Source organism: Mytilus californianus, unplaced genomic scaffold (assembly GCF_021869535.1).
Source record: "Mytilus californianus isolate M0D057914Y unplaced genomic scaffold, xbMytCali1.0.p SCAF_2, whole genome shotgun sequence".
Taxonomy (NCBI): domain Eukaryota; kingdom Metazoa; phylum Mollusca; class Bivalvia; order Mytilida; family Mytilidae; genus Mytilus; species Mytilus californianus.
Window position 1 is genome coordinate 20,762,605 of NW_026262668.1, and position 20,113 is coordinate 20,782,717.

General features: G+C 35.6%; 1 protein-coding gene across 1 annotated transcript in view; it reads left to right on the plus strand.

Annotated features, from left to right (window-relative positions):
- Positions 1 to 1,495: 1,495 nt before the first annotated feature.
- Positions 1,496 to 20,113, plus strand: part of LOC127729468 (uncharacterized) — a 28,733-nt gene continuing 10,115 nt past the window's right edge. Inside the window, exon 1 of the mRNA XM_052237289.1 lies at positions 1,496 to 1,680. Coding sequence (XP_052093249.1) covers positions 1,521 to 1,680 — 160 coding nt within the window. The 5' untranslated portion in view covers positions 1,496 to 1,520. The remainder of the gene's footprint in view (positions 1,681 to 20,113) is intronic.

The following is a 20,113-nucleotide window of genomic DNA, read 5'->3' on the forward strand; positions in this document are numbered from 1 at the left end:
TATAGACACATAAAGTAGGGGAGGGGGTGTAAACTTTTACCTGGGTAACCAGTTAATCAATACGTCATGAAAATGGCACGCACTTAGTACAACTATTTTACTCTCAGGAGGCAAATAATATAAACAAAGAAATAAGAGACAGCTTCTAATCCAAAACTACTTAAAAAATGACAACCCCTTCCAGCGGTTTGAAGGCTTAACAAATCATATGGAAAAAATAGGATTAAGGGGAAGCTGTGATAGGGGGAAGAAACGTAAGTTGAAGATGGATAGATAAAATCATGCGTGTTCAAAAGAAAGAGAACAAAAGAACAAACAATAACTTACGAAACATTAAACATTCATTTCGCCATAGAGTTTTGTGTATATTGACAGTATAAGTCAGTAGCCAGTAAATATACAATATATGTACATTGTCGGAAAATATAAAATTTATTTGTATGAGCTTTAGAAACAGGACGAAAAGCGAGGCTCGCCGAGCTTTTCTCCTGTTTCGCAGTGAGTACAAATAAATTTTATATTTTCCGACAATGTATATATATTGTTTTTATCCTGAAATTTACACCCAACACTTGAAACTTTAGTTGTTAAAATCTAAATCATTGTCTCTAATTTTTCAAAGAAATCGACATAGTTTAAACGCGGACCGCGAAACGGACCCCAAAATGAACTGGTACGCAAAAAGAAATATCCACATTCCCGCTTGCTCAACATGAAAGAGGGGTAACAGGAGACTTTATTTGTACAAGTTCAAATAAAGCAAACATTTATTTGTGACCCTGTTATTTGTACAATAGTTGGCTGATTTCAGAATAAGTCTATATATTTGTAACCAGACAGCATGATTCTCAATACAAAATAACTTTGTCTCCTCCAGGACCCGAACCCGGGACCTCTGTAAGACAAGTCAGCGCTCTGACGACTGAGCTACAGTAGTACTTTGCTAGCTCAACCGCTTACGGCTGACTAAGTATCTACTATTCAAGGGAAGTGATCCCGTCATATATTTATGTCTTACCATCAACAGAAAAAATTCATGAATGAAATATAAAATATCTTAACATATTTATATAGCCTTTGTCGCTTTACGCGGGTAACAGAAGTTTCAAGAGGGTAGACAGAACCTTAATGGTAATGTTTCAATTATTTGTATTTTAAAGTAGAAAATTACTATTTAAATACGCATGTTAGTTTTTGGAACGGAATACCCTTACATAAGGTGTATTGCTAATTTGATTTAAGCAGTTTTTACCAATAGTATGGGTCTATGTCTTTATTGTCGTTGGGATGCTGTTTCATTGAAATATATCCCAAATATTATTTTATCTATTTTATTTCATTATAAAACATCGCCTTATATGCATTTCTCCCAAGATCAATTACATTAATGATCGAATTAGAGTGATATCACACGTGACATTTAGGTTGCAGGTGCTCCAATTATCCACTCGGTTATCAATTGGTTTATCTTAGGTGACAAATTATCTACGTTCGGACATTATACTTATGTAGTAACAAATATGGTGTTCTTTACGCATGTTTGGATAATATTATTATTTAGTTTAGCCTTTGTTTATGGGGATCCTGTAAGAACCCAGACAGGTGGACGTGTGAAAACTATCGGAAGGGAGACTGGTGGACGTGTGGAAACTATCGGAAGGGACATTTTCAACTCCTTTGGTGAGTTATATTTGACAATACAAAAATATTGAACTAATGACCTTTCAAATATAAACCTCTTTAACCTATTAATTGCCATTTGACCTATTGTCAAAAACACACACAAATGTTTACATTGATCAGATACTCAAAATCTTAATGTCATCATATGAAGCATATATAGACCCCTTTTTCAATTGCTCGTACCACGGTGAAATACTACACGGCGATTAACTGTGAACCATTGTAACCCTTTTTTTCTTGTCGTAGAGCATTACGTACATCATATAACAAATGGAATCGCAAGGAAGTACAGAGAGGTTTTACTTTCACCAAAAGAATAGTTTGCATTTCGTTTTTTTCTTTCTCGTCCAATGTCATTATGACAGCATACATATTGGGTTTCTAACAAACATGTTTCAACGGAAAGATAAATTAATACAAGCAGTTCTTATGAAATCCATTTAAATTCAGTTGGGACATCAAACAAGTGTCTATGGTAATCTGGTAATGATCCTCGAGTAAACTCTCCGCCAAAATTAATGAATATAGAAGTGTCTAAATTAATTTTAAAATATAATAGATTAAGTGTAGATTTGTGGAAATCTTGTTTTTTTAAAGAAAGAACAACATCTTTATGTACATAGGAAGGTCAAGCTAGAGATTAAACATCATACTAATCCTTGGATAAATCTGCAATGAGCGATACCAAATTTCTGATTTCTTTTTGTTATCTGAATCAGTGTGGTATATGCGTATATGTCAAGGTGATTAGACGGAAGCTTTATTTATATTCGGTATAGTTACAAACTACAAAACATAAGTTCCAAAAACTATATCTAATCGTTCTTTCTAAAAATAGCAACGATAAATGAAATATTTGACACGACTTTTGAATTGATAATTTTTTTATAAATGATTTCGAAAATACAGGATGGGAATGCAAGTTACTAGTATATCGAAAAAAAAAAAAATAAAATACAAGATGCGAATGCAAATTACTAGTATACCGAAAAAGATAACCCCCCCCCCCCCAAAAAAAAAAAGAAAAGAAAGAAAAACAAAACGCGTCACTGCAGAAAGAAAAGGAAGTCAAGCAACATATAGTCCACAGCGATAAAAGAAAAGATTTAGCAAAAAAACAATTTTTCAGTCTTCTTCTTGAGAAGCCCTTTCATAGCGAATGTATGAACGTTTTACAAAAGTTTGGATTTTGTAAGAGTCCATATCCAATTCACATCACACATAGAGGTGGTTTTTACAGTAATTCTGAAGCTCAGTTTTGTGACACATTGAAAAGATGTTAATAATTTGTAAGGACTCTTGTGTAACATGGGTACCCAGTACTATGTAGACCTGTCAATATAGCAATGTTTGTACGGACTCTTGTGTAACATGGGTATCCAGTACTATGTAGACCTGTCAATATAATAATGTTTGTAAGGTCTCTTGTGTAACATGGTTACCCAGTACTATGTAGACCTATCAATATAACAATGTTTGTAAGAACTCTTGTGTAACATGGGTATCCAGTACTATGTAGACCTATCAATATAACAATGTTTGTACGGACTCTTGTGTAACATGGGTACCCAGTACTATGTAGACCTGTCAATATAACAATGTTTGTACGGACTCTTGTGTAACGTGGGTACCCAGTACTATATAGACCTGTTAATATAACAATGTTTGTAAGGACTCTTGTGTAATATGGGTACCCAGTACTATGTAGACCTATCAATATAACAGTGTTTGTACGGACTCTTGTGTAACGTGGGTACCCAGTACTATGTATACCTGTCAATATAACAATGTTAGTACGGACTCTTGTGTAACGTGGGTACCCAGTACTATGTAGACCTGTCAATATAACAATGTTAGTACGGACTCGTGTGTAACGTCGGTACCCAGTACTATGTAGACCTGTCAATATAGCAATGCTTGTACGGACTCTTGTGTAACATACGTACCCAGTACTATGTAGACCTATCAATATAACAATGTTTGTAAGGAAGGACTCTTGTGTAACATGGGTACCCAGTACTATGTAGACCTGTCAATATAGCAATGCTTGTACGGACTCTTGTGTAACAAAGGTACCCAGTACTATGTAGACCTGTCAATATAACAATGTTTGTAAGGGAGGAATCTTGTGTAACATGGGTACCCAGTACTATTTAGACCTGTCAATATATCAATGTTTGTACGGACTCTTGTGTAATGTGGGTACCCAGTACTATGTAGACCTGTCAATATAACAATGTTTGTAAGGACTCTTGTGTAACATGGGTACCCAGTACTATGTAGACCTGTCTATATAAAAATGTTTGTAAGGACTCTTGTGTAACATGGGTACCCAGTACTATGTAGACCTATCAATATAACAATGTTTGTGAGGACTCTTGTGTAACATGGGTACCCAGTACTATGTAGACCTGTCAATGTAACAATGTTTGTGAGGACTCTTGTGTAACATGGGTACCCAGTACTATGTAGACCTGTCAATATAACAATGTTTGTAAGGACTCTTGTGTAACATGGGTACCCAGTACTATGTAGACCTGTCAATATAACAATGTTTGTATGGACTCTTGTGTAACATGGGTACCCAGTACTATGTAGACCTATCAATATAACAATGTTTGTAAGGACTCTTGTGTAACATGGGTACCCAGTGCTATGTAGACCTGTCAATATAACAATGTTTGTACGGACTCTAACTTGTGTAACATGGGTACCCAGTACTATGTAGACCTGTCAATATAACAATGTTTGTACGGACTCTTGTGTAACATGGGTACCCAGTACTATGTAGACCTGTCAATATAAAAATGTTTGTAAGGACTCTTGTGTAACATGGGTACCCAGTACTATGTAGACCTGTCAATATAACAATGTTTGTAAGGACTCTTGTGTAACATGGGTACCCAGTACTATGTAAACCTGTCTATATAAAAATGTTTGTAAGGACTCTTGTGTAACATGGGTACCCAGTACTATGTAGACCTATCAATATAACAATGTTTGTGAGGACTCTTGTGTAACATGGGTACCAAGTACTATGTAGACCTGTCAATGTAACAATGTTTGTGAGGACTCTTGTGTAACATGGGTACCCAGTACTATGTAGACCTGTCAATATAACAATGTTTGTAAGGACTCTTGTGTAACATGGGTACCCAGTACTATGTAGACCTGTCAATATAACAATGTTTGTATGGACTCTTGTGTAACATGGGTACCCAGTACTATGTAGACCTATCAATATAACAATGTTTGTAAGGACTCTTGTGTAACATGGGTACCCAGTGCTATGTAGACCTGTCAATATAACAATGTTTGTACGGACTCTAACTTGTGTAACATGGGTACCAAGTACTATGTAGACCTGTCTATATAACAATGTTTGTACGGACTCTTGTGTAACATGGGTACCCAGTACTATGTAGACCTGTCAATATAACAATGTTTGTAAGTACTCTAGTGTAACATGGGTACCCAGTACTATGTAGACCTGTCAATATAACAATGTTTGTACGGACTCTTGTGTAACATGGGTACCCAGTACTATGTAGACCTGTCAATATAACAATGTTTGTAAGGACTCTTGTGTAACATGGGTACCCAGTTCTATGTAGACCTGTCAATATAACAATGTGTGTAAGGGCTCTTGTGTAACATGGGTACCCAGTACTATGTAGACCTGTCAATATAACAATGTTAGTAAGGACTCTTGAGTAATATGGGTACCCAGTACTATGTAGACCTGTCAATATAACAATGTTTGTAAGGACTCTTGTGTAACGTGGGTACCCAGTACTATGTAGACCTGTCAATATAACAATGTTTATATGGACTCTTGTGTAACATGGGTACCCAGTACTATGTAGACCTGTCAATATAACAATGTTTGTGAGGACTCTTGTGTAACATGGGTACCCAGTACTATGTAGACCTGTCAATATAACACTGTTTGTGAGGACTCTTGTGTAACATGGGTAACCAGTACTATGTAGACCTGTCAATATAACAATGTTTGTAAGGACTCTTGTGTAACATGGGTACCCAGTACTATATAGACCTGTCAATATAACAATGTTTGTAGGGACTCTTGTGTAACGTGGGTACCCAGTACTATGTAGACCTCTCAATATAACAATGTTTGTACGGACTCTTGTGTAACGTGGGTACCCAGTACTATGTAGACCTGTCAATATAACAATGTTAGTAAGGACTCTTGTGTAACATGGGTACCCAGTACTATGTAGACCTGTCAATATAACAATGTTTGTGAGAACTCTTGTGTAACATTGGTAACCAGTACTATGTAGACCTGTCAATATAACAATGTTTGTGAGGACTCTTGTGTAACATGGGTAACCAGTACTATGTAGACCTGTCAATATAACAATGTTTGTAAGGAAGGACTCTTGTGTAACATGGGTACCCAGTACTATTTAGACCTGTCAATATATCAATGTTTGTACGGACTCTTGTGTAACGTGGGTACCCAGTACTATGTAGACCTGTCAATATAACAATGTTTGTAAGGACTCTTGTGTAACATGGGTACCCAGTACTATGTAGACCTGTCTATATAAAAATGTTTGTAAGGACTCTTGTGTAACATGGGTACCCAGTACTATGTAGACCTATCAATATAACAATGTTTGTGAGGACTCTTGTGTAACATCGGTACCAAGTACTATGTAGACCTGTCAATATAACAATGTTTGTACGGACTCTTGTGTAACATGGGTACCCAGTACTATGTAGACCTGTCAATATAAAAATGTTTGTAAGGACTCTTGTGTAACATGGGTACCCAGTACTATGTAGACCTATCAATATAACAATGTTTGTACGGACTCTTGTGTAACATGGGTACCCAGTACTATGTAGACCTGTCAATATAACAATGTTTGTACGGACTCTTGTGTAACATGGGTACCCAGTACTATGTAGACCTGTCAATATAACAATGTTTGTATGGACTCTTGTGTAACATGGGTACCCAGTACTATGTAGACCTATCAATATAACAATGTTTGTAAGGACTCTTGTGTAACATGGGTACCCAGTGCTATGTAGACCTGTCAATATAACAATGTTTGTACGGACTCTAACTTGTGTAACATGGGTACCCAGTACTATGTAGACCTGTCAATATAACAATGTTTGTACGGACTCTTGTGTAACATAGGTACCCAGTACTATGTAGACCTGTCAATATAAAAATGTTTGTAAGGACTCTTGTGTAACATGGGTACCCAGTACTATGTAGACCTGTCAATATAACAATGTTTGTACGGACTCTTGTGTAACATGGGTACCCAGTACTATGTAGACCTATCAATATAACAATGTTTGTACGGACTCTTGTGTAACATGGGTACCCAGTACTATGTAGACCTGTCAATATAACAATGTTTGTACGGACTCTTGTGTAACATGGGTACCCAGTACTATGTAGACCTGTCAATATAACAATGTTTGTATGGACTCTTGTGTAACATGGGTACCCAGTACTATGTAGACCTATCAATATAACAATGTTTGTAAGGACTCTTGTGTAACATGGGTACCCAGTGCTATGTAGACCTGTCAATATAACAATGTTTGTACGGACTCTAACTTGTGTAACATGGGTACCCAGTACTATGTAGACCTGTCAATATAACAATGTTTGTACGGACTCTTGTGTAACATGGGTACCCAGTACTATGTAGACCTGTCAATATAAAAATGTTTGTAAGGACTCTTGTGTAACATGGGTACCCAGTACTATGTAGACCTGTCAATATAACAATGTTTGTACGGACTCTTGTGTAACATGGGTACCCAGTACTATGTAGACCTGTCAATATAACAATGTTTGTAAGGACTCTTTTTTACATGGGTACCCAGTACTATGTAGACCTGTCAATATAACAATCTTTGTAAGGGCTCTTGTGTAACATGGGTACCCAGTACTATGTAGACCTGTCAATATAACAATGTTAGTAAGGACTCTTGAGTAATATGGGTACCCAGTACTATGTAGACCTGTCAATATAACAATGTTTGTAAGGACTCTTGTGTAACGTGGGTACCCAGTACTATGTAGACCTGTCAATATAACAATGTTTATATGGACTCTTGTGTAACATGGGTACCCAGTACTATGTAGACCTGTCAATATAACAATGTTTGTGAGGACTCTTGTGTAACATGGGTACCCAGTATTATGTAGACCTGTCAATATAACAATGTTTGTGAGGACTCTTGTGTAACATGGGTAACCAGTACTATGTAGACCTGTCAATATAACAATGTTTGTAAGGACTCTTGTGTAACATGGGTACCCAGTACTATATAGACCTGTCAATATAACAATGTTTGTAGGGACTCTTGTGTAACGTGGGTACCCAGTACTATGTAGACCTCTCAATATAACAATGTTTGTAAGGACTCTTGTGTAACGTGGGTTCCCAGTACTATGTAGACCTGTCAATATAACAATGTTTGTAAGGACTCTTGTGTAACATGGGTACCCAGTACTATATAGACCTGTCAATATAACAATGTTTGTAGGGACTCTTGTGTAACGTGGGTACCCAGTACTATGTAGATCTCTCAATATAACAATGTTTGTAAGGACTCTTGTGTAACGTGGGTTCCCAGTACTATGTAGACCTGTCAATATAACAATGTTTGTAGGGACTCTTGTGTAACGTGGGTACCCAGTACTATGTAGACCTGTCAATTTAACAATGTTTGTACGGACTCTTGTGTAACGTGGGTACCCAGTACTATGTAGACCTGTCAATATAACAATGTTAGTAAGGACTCTTGTGTAACATGGGTACCCAGTACTATGTAGACCTATCAATATAACAATGTTTGTGAGGACTCTTGTGTAACATGGGTACCAAGTACTATGTAGACCTGTCAATATAACAATGTTTGTAAGGAAGGACTCTTGTGTAACATGGGTACCCAGTACTATTTAGACCTGTCAATATATCAATGTTTGTACGGTCTCTTGTGTAACGTGGGTACCCAGTACTATGTAGACCTGTCAATATAACAATGTTTGTAAGGACTCTTGTGTAACATGGGTACCCAGTACTATGTAGACCTGTCTATATAAAAATGTTTGTAAGGACTCTTGTGTAACATGGGTACCCAGTACTATGTAGACCTATCAATATAACAATGTTTGTGAGGACTCTTGTGTAACATGGGTACCAAGTACTATGTAGACCTGTCAATGTAACAATGTTTGTGAGGACTCTTGTGTAACATGGGTACCCAGTACTATGTAGACCTGTCAATATAACAATGTTTGTAAGGACTCTTGTGTAACATGGGTACCCAGTACTATGTAGACCTGTCAATATAACAATGTTTGTATGGACTCTTGTGTAACATGGGTACCCAGTACTATGTAGACCTATCAATATAACAATGTTTGTAAGGACTCTTGTGTAACATGGGTACCCAGTGCTATGTAGACCTGTCAATATAACAATGTTTGTACGGACTCTAACTTGTGTAACATGGGTACCCAGTACTATGTAGACCTGTCAATATAACAATGTTTGTACGGACTCTTGTGTAACATGGGTACCCAGTACTATGTAGACCTGTCAATATAAAAATGTTTGTAAGGACTCTTGTGTAACATGGGTACCCAGTACTATGTAGACCTGTCAATATAACAATGTTTGTACGGACTCTTGTGTAACATGGGTACCCAGTACTATGTAGACCTGTCAATATAACAATGTTTGTAAGGACTCTTTTTTACATGGGTACCCAGTACTATGTAGACCTGTCAATATAGCAATGTTTGTAAGGGCTCTTGTGTAACATGGGTACCCAGTACTATGTAGACCTGTCAATATAACAATGTTAGTAAGGACTCTTGAGTAATATGGGTACCCAGTACTATGTAGACCTGTCAATATAACAATGTTTGTAAGGACTCTTGTGTAACGTGGGTACCCAGTACTATGTAGACCTGTCAATATAACAATGTTTATATGGACTCTTGTGTAACATGGGTACCCAGTACTATGTAGACCTGTCAATATAACAATGTTTGTGAGGACTCTTGTGTAACATGGGTACCCAGTATTATGTAGACCTGTCAATATAACAATGTTTGTGAGGACTCTTGTGTAACATGGGTAACCAGTACTATGTAGACCTGTCAATATAACAATGTTTGTAAGGACTCTTGTGTAACATGGGTACCCAGTACTATATAGACCTGTCAATATAACAATGTTTGTAGGGACTCTTGTGTAACGTGGGTACCCAGTACTATGTAGACCTCTCAATATAACAATGTTTGTAAGGACTCTTGTGTAACGTGGGTTCCCAGTACTATGTAGACCTGTCAATATAACAATGTTTGTAAGGACTCTTGTGTAACATGGGTACCCAGTACTATATAGACCTGTCAATATAACAATGTTTGTAGGGACTCTTGTGTAACGTGGGTACCCAGTACTATGTAGATCTCTCAATATAACAATGTTTGTAAGGACTCTTGTGTAACGTGGGTTCCCAGTACTATGTAGACCTGTCAATATAACAATGTTTGTAGGGACTCTTGTGTAACGTGGGTACCCAGTACTATGTAGACCTGTCAATTTAACAATGTTTGTACGGACTCTTGTGTAACGTGGGTACCCAGTACTATGTAGACCTGTCAATATAACAATGTTAGTAAGGACTCTTGTGTAACATGGGTACCCAGTACTATGTAGACCTATCAATATAACAATGTTTGTGAGGACTCTTGTGTAACATGGGTACCAAGTACTATGTAGACCTGTCAATATAACAATGTTTGTAAGGAAGGACTCTTGTGTAACATGGGTACCCAGTACTATTTAGACCTGTCAATATATCAATGTTTGTACGGTCTCTTGTGTAACGTGGGTACCCAGTACTATGTAGACCTGTCAATATAACAATGTTTGTAAGGACTCTTGTGTAACATGGGTACCCAGTACTATGTAGACCTGTCTATATAAAAATGTTTGTAAGGACTCTTGTGTAACATGGGTACCCAGTACTATGTAGACCTATCAATATAACAATGTTTGTGAGGACTCTTGTGTAACATGGGTACCAAGTACTATGTAGACCTGTCAATGTAACAATGTTTGTGAGGACTCTTGTGTAACATGGGTACCCAGTACTATGTAGACCTGTCAATATAACAATGTTTGTAAGGACTCTTGTGTAACATGGGTACCCAGTACTATGTAGACCTGTCAATATAACAATGTTTGTATGGACTCTTGTGTAACATGGGTACCCAGTACTATGTAGACCTATCAATATAACAATGTTTGTAAGGACTCTTGTGTAACATGGGTACCCAGTGCTATGTAGACCTGTCAATATAACAATGTTTGTAAGGACTCTTGTGTAACGTGGGTACCCAGTACTATGTAGACCTGTCAATATAACAATGTTTATATGGACTCTTGTGTAACATGGGTACTCAGTACTATGTAGACCTGTCAATATAACAATGTTTGTGAGGACTCTTGTGTAACATGGGTACCCAGTACTATGTAGACCTGTCAATATAACAATGTTTGTGAGGACTCTTGTGTAACATGGGTAACCAGTACTTTGTAGACCTGTCAATATAACAATGTTTGTAAGGACTCTTGTGTAACATGGTTACCCAGTACTATATAGACCTGTCAATATAACAATGTTTGTAGGGACTCTTGTGTAACGTGGGTACCCAGTACTATGTAGACCTCTCAATATAACAATGTTTGTAAGGACTCTTGTGTAACGTGGGTTCCCAGTACTATGTAGACCTGTCAATATAACAATGTTTGTAGGGACTCTTGTGTAACGTGGGTACCCAGTACTATGTAGACCTGTCAATATAACAATGTTTGTACGGACTCTTGTGTAACGTGGGTACCCAGTACTATGTAGACCTGTCAATATAACAATGTTTGTGAGGACTCTTGTGTAACATGGGTAACCAGTACTATGTAGACCTGTCAATATAACAATGTTAGTGAGGACTCTTGTGTAACGAGTGTACCCAGTACTATGTAGACCTATCAATATAGCAATGTTTGTAAGAACTCTTGTGTAACATGGGTACCCAGTACTATGTAGACCTATCAATATAACAGTGTTTGTACGGACTCTTGTGTAACATGGGTACCCAGTACTATGTAGACCTGTCAATATAACAATGTTTGTATGGACTCTTGTGTAACATGGGTACCCAGTACTATGTAGACCTGTCAATATAACAATGTTTGTGAGGACTCTTGTGTAACATGGGTAACCAGTACTATGTAGACCTGTCAATATAACAATGTTTGTGAGGACTCTTGTGTAACATGGGTAACCAGTACTATGTAGACCTGTCAATATAACAATGTTTGTAAGGACTCTTGTGTAACGTGGGTACCCAGTACTATGTAGACCTGTCAATATAACAATGTTTATATGGACTCTTGTGTAACATGGGTACTCAGTAATATGTAGACCTGTCAATATAACAATGTTTGTGAGGACTCTTGTGTAACATGGGTACCCAGTACTATGTAGACCTGTCAATATAACAATGTTTGTGAGGACTCTTGTGTAACATGGGTAACCAGTACTATGTAGACCTGTCAATATAACAATGTTAGTGAGGACTCTTGTGTAACGAGTGTACCCAGTACTATGTAGACCTATCAATATAGCAATGTTTGTAAGAACTCTTGTGTAACATGGGTACCCAGTACTATGTAGACCTATCAATATAACAGTGTTTGTACGGACTCTTGTGTAACGTGGGTACCCAGTACTATGTAGACCTGTCAATATAACAATGTTTGTATGGACTCTTGTGTAACATGGGTACCCAGTACTATGTAGACCTGTCAATATAACAATGTTTGTGAGGACTCTTGTGTAACATGGGTAACCAGTACTATGTAGACCTGTCAATATAACAATGTTTGTGAGGACTCTTGTGTAACATGGGTAACCAGTACTATGTAGACCTGTCAATATATCAATGTTTGTACGGACTCTTGTGTAACGTGGGTACCCAGTACTATGTAGACCTGTCAATATAACAATGTTTGTGAGGACTCTTGTGTAACATGGGTAACCAGTACTATGTAGACCTGTCAATATAACAATGTTAGTGAGGACTCTTGTGTAACGAGTGTACCCAGTACTATGTAGACCTATCAATATAACAATGTTTGTAGGGACTCTTGTGTAACGTGGGTTCCCAGTACTATGTAGACCTGTCAATATAACAATGTTTGTAGGGACTCTTGTGTAACGTGGGTTCCCAGTACTATGTAGACCTGTCAATATAACAATGTTTGTAGGGACTCTTGTGTAACATGGGTACCCAGTACTATGTAGACCTGTCAATATAACAATGTTTGTAAGGACTCTTGTGTAACGTGGGTACCCAGTACTATGTAGACCTGTCAATATATTTCTAATCTTAAGTTCAATTGGCTTTAAACAAGATAAACACAGAAATAGGATTGGTTGTTCGCAGAAACTCTTATTTTCTCTTACGATAAAATTTTTGCTTCGAATCGTCGTTACTTCGAACACTTTTGATACTGATTCATCTAAATCCTAAACTTTATATAGTACCATAAGCTCACACATATCACCAAACTGTATCTTGCCCCCTGCACATAACAATAAACTTTATGAAAAGTAAGTACTGTTGTAGAACTAGTAACAAAGTTCCTACTGTATACACAAAGCAAACGTGAAAATACAAATTTCAAATGAAATGAAACATATGGTAGGTAGGGGGCAGGAACCAGAACACAATGTTTTGGCCTTAGATAGATTGTGCTACATTGTATGTGTTGAGTGTGTACGTGAATTGATTGTCAGTACACAATCTGTGTTTAAAATCATTGACGAAATAAATGCCAAACACGCACATATTCTGTCAGACATAACTCAACCAAATACATGAACTAGCAAGATAAACAAATCTATATATTTAAGAAAAACTGATATCCCAAATTTTTAGATAAAAAAAAAACCCACAAGGGATTCCAAATACATACATGTTGTCATGTTGTAAACATTCTCTTGTAATCCTTGAAGCATTCAGGTCACATAATGAAGAAAGGTCGATTCTCCACACTGAGTCTTACAAGAATAATGTATCAATATACAAAGAGCAATTAACTATTATAATTAAAAGAGCAGATACAACCTTAGCAAGAGAAAAACGCGAACATTAACTGAGCGTCCAAATTGGGGGGTTTTCATTTCTATATTCTTTAATTTTCTCTGTTCTTTATTTCTTATTGATCCATTTTTCTCTATTTTTTTTTTTTTTGCCCATTTTTCTCTATTGTTATATTCTAACACCCCATCATTCTCTATTCCTTATTGTTTTACTATTTTTTCTCTTTTTCTGTTTAACTATTTTCCCGCATTTTCTCTTTTCTGTAACCTCGTCCAATAATAATCTATTCTATCAAAATCATTCTAATCAAATATAAGTTTTGTGTTCATATAACATTAAGACTGACGTTGACAGGTCATAATTATACTACATGTATTGAATCCTACTTTAATAGAAAGAATTGTATGAGATGAAGAAATACAAAATAAAGAATTATAAAAAGATATCGGTCTGTATTATTTTAATCCGCTACATATATAACGGTCACGTTTGTCACATACATGTATTATTATATTAGTCTAACCTCTAAACGTTAAATACATGATCAGATTGTAAGATAACCTTTACGATTATATATTTAAATGATAGGTCATTCAGAATTCTTAGTCAAATATATAAAAAATCGGTAACGATCCCATACGTGTCTACGTGCAACCATCGAATACTATTTTGTTTTTCTTTGTTGGCATATTTGTTTGTTTTTATAGTGATTAAGATTAATACACAATGTTGCCCCTCGGGTTGCTGTACCCCTATTTTTGACATTTTTACCTATTATGTCTGTTTGTTTTGTTCACACATTGTTGTCAATATAATGGAATTTTATGCGACTGGTGTCTTCTGGCTATTCCTACATTTTGTATTTTACTATTCTGGCTATTCCTACATAGGAGATTATGTTATTGCAAAGTATGTTGTTTTAGTCATTTGTGTCTAATTAGGTCACAGGTAACTTAAACTGTGGAAATTAAATAAAAATAATTATTTATATGAAATTTATGTAAAAAAATGGCTGTGTTTTTTTGTTGGAAAACATGTATCAAGTGTTTTAGTTAAGTGCATGTTTCTAATATGGAATTTCTTGAAAATAAAACTATTTAAAAGAAAAGGCAATTAAAGCATTTAATAGTAACCTAGACTTTCAACTTTAGTTTCAAAGATTTAATTAATTTCATTATTTGAATAAAGTATGATTTTTTAAAACAAAAACAGAAGCCGGTAGGAAACGTGTTGCAAGAAAGAGAAAATACAGAAAAATAGATGACAGACTTTATGACGTCTTTACTCTAATTCCATTGGATGTGTACTGATTGATATTTTAGTCTTAGATGCATGACTTTATTTTTATTAGTTGTTATTAGCTTTGAACTAGCTGTCAGTAACTGCGAGTACTCTCATATCTGTACTTAGTGTTATTTTGTTGTGTGGATGTACTAGTACCCGTCCACGTCCACTCTGTGTTTTTGTTAGATGTATTTCTATTTGTATCCATCTGATGAGTTAGGCCTTTTTCAACTGATTTTCATAGTTTGTTCTTATGTTGTACTGTTACACCACTGTCCCAGGTAAGGGAAGGGTTGGCGCCTTCAAACGAGTTTAACCCCGCCATATTATGTATGGGCCTGTCCCATGTCAGGAGCCTGTCATTCAGTGGTTGTCGTTTGTTGCTGTGTAACATATTTGTTTTTTGTTCATTATTTTGTACATAAATTAGGCCTTTAGTTACTCGTTTGAATTGTTTTACATTTGTCATTTCGGGGCCTTTTATAGCGGACTATGCGGTGTTGGCTTTGCTCATTGTCAAAGGCCGTACGTCGACCTTTAGTTGTTAATTTCTGTGTCATTTGGTCTGTTGTGGAGAGTTTGCAATCATACTAGATCTTCTTATTTTTATATTCAAACACTGAAAACAAAGTCACAGAATGATGAACTTACGGCAGTCCAGTATGGAGATGCTGCTTCTCGTCTCCTGCACATTGACAAGGCTTTGCATTCTTTTGTGTGTTCAATTTAGTGCAATGTATTACTGTGTCAGTGCTCTGTTTTAATGTCAATTTAGTGTACTTTTCGGTGCTTTGTTTCAATGAATATGTAGTGTAACTCAAAATATAGTGCTTTGTTTCAAAGAATAATTACTACAATTTTAATACATTTATATTTCAATTGATATTATTTACTTGTATATATTAATCTAATCTAATATAATCTAACTTATCTTTAAACCCCCTTTGTAGAGTAACTATATTTTCATATGTAGAACAGGTGCTCTCTTTATATACAGTGCTGCTTCTCCTTCCACCATTGGGCATCTTACCATATTTACATGCTCAGCTAGGGTGCTCTCTATATACAGTACTATGACTCCCTCCACCATTCGATATCTGATGTGCGCATATTTAAATTGAATATTGAATTGCTTGTGAATAAATAACCTTGTGTCTATAAATTCATATTGTGCTTTTGAATATTATTTACACAAAATGTGCTATGAAATTATTAAATAAAATATTGTAATAGAAACTATTCTTTTTCCTTATTTTCCACAAGATTTACCTTGTTTCATTAGTTTAGTGTTGTTACAACATAATCCTACATAATCCCATGTAAAAATTCTGGGAACTCCAACATTAAATTTTACTATTTTACCTATAATATTCAAAATGTAGGAATATGACAGTTGTTTTCCATTCGTTTGATGAGTTTGAGCTTTTGATTTTGCCATTTTATAAGGGACTTTCCGATTTGATTTGAATTTTCCTTGGAGTTCGTTTTTTTTTTTGTTATTTTACTTTTTTTTTAGCACGAAGTAAGTATGTCGATGTCAGTTGGAAGATCATGAATGAGAACGTTGACCCTTTATAAAAATATATATTTAAGATGTAATTATGAAGATGAAGGAAACTTTAACAATTTTGTTCTTACATTGATACATATTCTAAACTAAATGACGCAGAATATCTTTGGTTTTTCGATAGCACGTTTGCAATAAATATAAACTGAACAAGTTTTATAATACAAATTTTACAGTTTAATATTTTCATGGGTGTCAACATCACCCTTTTAAATGCCTTAAAATGTAATTTAAAAACAATATCTTTGCAATTCAAATTCCTAATTATAATTTGATTAGTAAACCACGTATTTTATATGGTTTTTTAAAAACATTCATCGATCACAGCGCACTTTTGTTGAATGAACTAAAGTAAAATATTACAGTCAACCGTAATTTGTTAGCGATTTAACGGCATTTTAAACCATTGTTATTTTACAGTATAGCAATAGTTCAAACAAACGTTTATGAAAATGTTCTACATATAAGTTCGTTCTTATTGATTGTAGGTAAAATATAAGTTCGAAGTCATGTCGTCCTACGGAAACCAATAACATATTTTACGTGGAAGTATAGCCGCCGATAGTTGAATACTACGTATATGTTTATTTATAAGTCAAATGCTTTGCATCTGTCATCAGTGACTTCGAGTTTTTATTGATACAGGGTTATAATACCCCCGCTTAACAAAGTGGGGGAACATAGTGATCGGGGTCTCCGTCCGTCCGTCCGTCCGTCCGTTCGTCCGTTTGGACCAATTTCTTTTAAACCAAAGAATGAATTTCAAGGAAACTTTCACATCATCTTTATTACGAAATGCACCTGTGCATCTCCTATTTTACCTTTTGGTGTTTCCTGGGGTTTCCCATACCAAAAACATGGTCTTTTCAATTTTATTTCATAGGGATGAACACCCTATCCTTTACTTCTCCTAAACCAGTGAATGGATTTCAAACAAACTTTCAAGGATTTTTTTATGACAAAATGCAATTGTGCACCTCCTATTTTAGTTTTTGAGCAGAATGATTTATGGGGTTTCATGTACAAAAACATGGATTTTGCCCTTTCATGATATGATTGTTACATCCCCAATCGGCAACCCCTCCTTAACCAGGGAATATATTTCAATCAAAAACTTGCAGATTCTTCATAACAGAATGTCATTATGCACCTTTTATTTTACTCTTTGATGTGATTGATTTCTGATTAATTTCTGATGTTTTCCTAACCAAAACCTAACCAAAACATAGCCTTTTTGTATCCGTAACTCCTCCTAAACCCCATATAACAATTTATTGAAGCATATGTTTTTGATTTGAATCATTTTTGGGTGTCCCTTACCAACGCACTGACTTAGTCATTGCTTTATTTTGGGATAATCATTTTGTATCCGCAACTCTTTCATAACCGCTTATTGCAATTTATTGAAAATTTCTCACAATCAAAATTTGATTAAAATGCAGACTTTGTGTCCTTCCTTCGCTTACGAAGCATGGATAGATGATCTGTATTTTAATCGTTTTTGCATAATGTTTTTCTTTTGGTCTTATTCGTTTTTTGCATTGGTGTTGTCAGGTTAGTTTCGATTTATGAGTTTAAATGTCCCTTTGGTATCTTTCCCCTCTCTCTTTCACAATCATAACCATATAATGCTATTGTGCATGTCCTATTTTGTGTTTGATCTCAATTATTTTCGAGTTTACCATCACCAACTCATGGACTTGGGAAGGGGCGGGGATATTATTCTATGAGCATTGCTCACAGTACCTCTATATAAAAATAAGAAGATGTGGTATGAATGCCAATGAGACGACAACTTTCCACTATAGTTAATGACGTGGATGTATGCGATTATAGGTCATCGTACAGCTTACAACAATGAACATACCGTATAGTCAGCTATAAAAACTTCGACAATTAAATAATGTGAAACAGTTCAAACGAGAAAACTAACAGTCAAATTTTTAACAGAACAATTTACGAAAAACAAATATCACAGGTCCCTTTGGTATCTTTCGCCTATCTTTTACATACTATGAATTACAGGCTTCTGACTTGGAACAAGCAAATACAGAATATGATAAGGGTTGAACATGTTTGTGAGTGCTAACTCTCCCCTTAACCACGGACAGTAGTAAAGTATTGTTTTATGTGTTTCTTACTTGTTTTTGTCTGTTTAAATGATATCACAGAGAGTTTTTTTAACCGATTTCATATTGTACATGGGCTATGTGCCAGTGATTGTGTCTTTTAAGAAGGTAAGATTACGCATTTTGCTTGTTAATTTCTTGGTCATAATTCTTTAATTGTTCTAAAGCAAGTTTTTTTTTGTATCAGTCTATTCTCCTAATCATTTCATTTTATTGGCCTTTCTAGTGCTTGGTTACTAGCGCACCAGTTAAAGGTTACTAGCGCACTAGTTCAAGGTTACTAGCGCACCAGTTCAAGGTTACTAGTGCACATGGTTAAGGTTATTCCAAGCACACGTGTTGAAAATCATATTATTTGTTTTTACTATTACGTGGTCCCTAATGGTACAATCTGCCCAGGGGGGGCCAGTATTTTTTACACGATTTAAATGAAAACCTTTTGTTTGAAAATTCATGGTTTATAGAATCATGAAAAAAGTCTTAATACTTAGGTAACAGATGTGACCATGACAGTTATGATTTTTCTAATCTCTATACTATACTTCCACAAAATCTTATCAAGAAAAAGTTTTCATATTTAATCAAATGATCTTTTGAAAAATCTCATTGTAAATTTATTTGCTGTAACTCGTTTAAAGCCTTTTTCTGTAACGAAAAAGGAAAGTATGCTAGATACACTTACTGGAAATGTGAAGATATGATTGAAGCTTTAAATTTTCTCCTGTACAACATATGCGTACGGTTCGGCGATAAAATGTATCGACAGGTAGTATGTATTCCTATGGGCACTAACTGCGCCCATTTAATAGCAGATTTATTCCTGTATTGCTATGAATCTCAGTTTATGACCAAACTCAGTAAAGACACGTCATTGTTACATTTGGTTGATACATTCAACAATACCTACCGTTATCTTAATGATATTGTTTCGTTAAATAATCCAGAGTTCCCTTAATATACTACCGAAATTTACCCAAAGGAACTTACTTTAAATAAATCCAACATAAACAGCAGTAGTTGTCCTTTTCTAGGTTTAGACATTTCAATTTTTAAAGGGAAACTCCATACTAAAATTTACGACAAAAGAGACGTTTTTTCATTCCCTATTGTTAATTTTCCCTTTTTAAACGGCGATGTTCCTTTAGATCCATCATACGGTGTTTATATATCCCAACTCGTTCGTTATGCCCGTGTGTGTAGTGATGTCATAGATTTTAACGAACGTAATCAATGCATCACTGGTAAATTATTAAGTCAGGGATT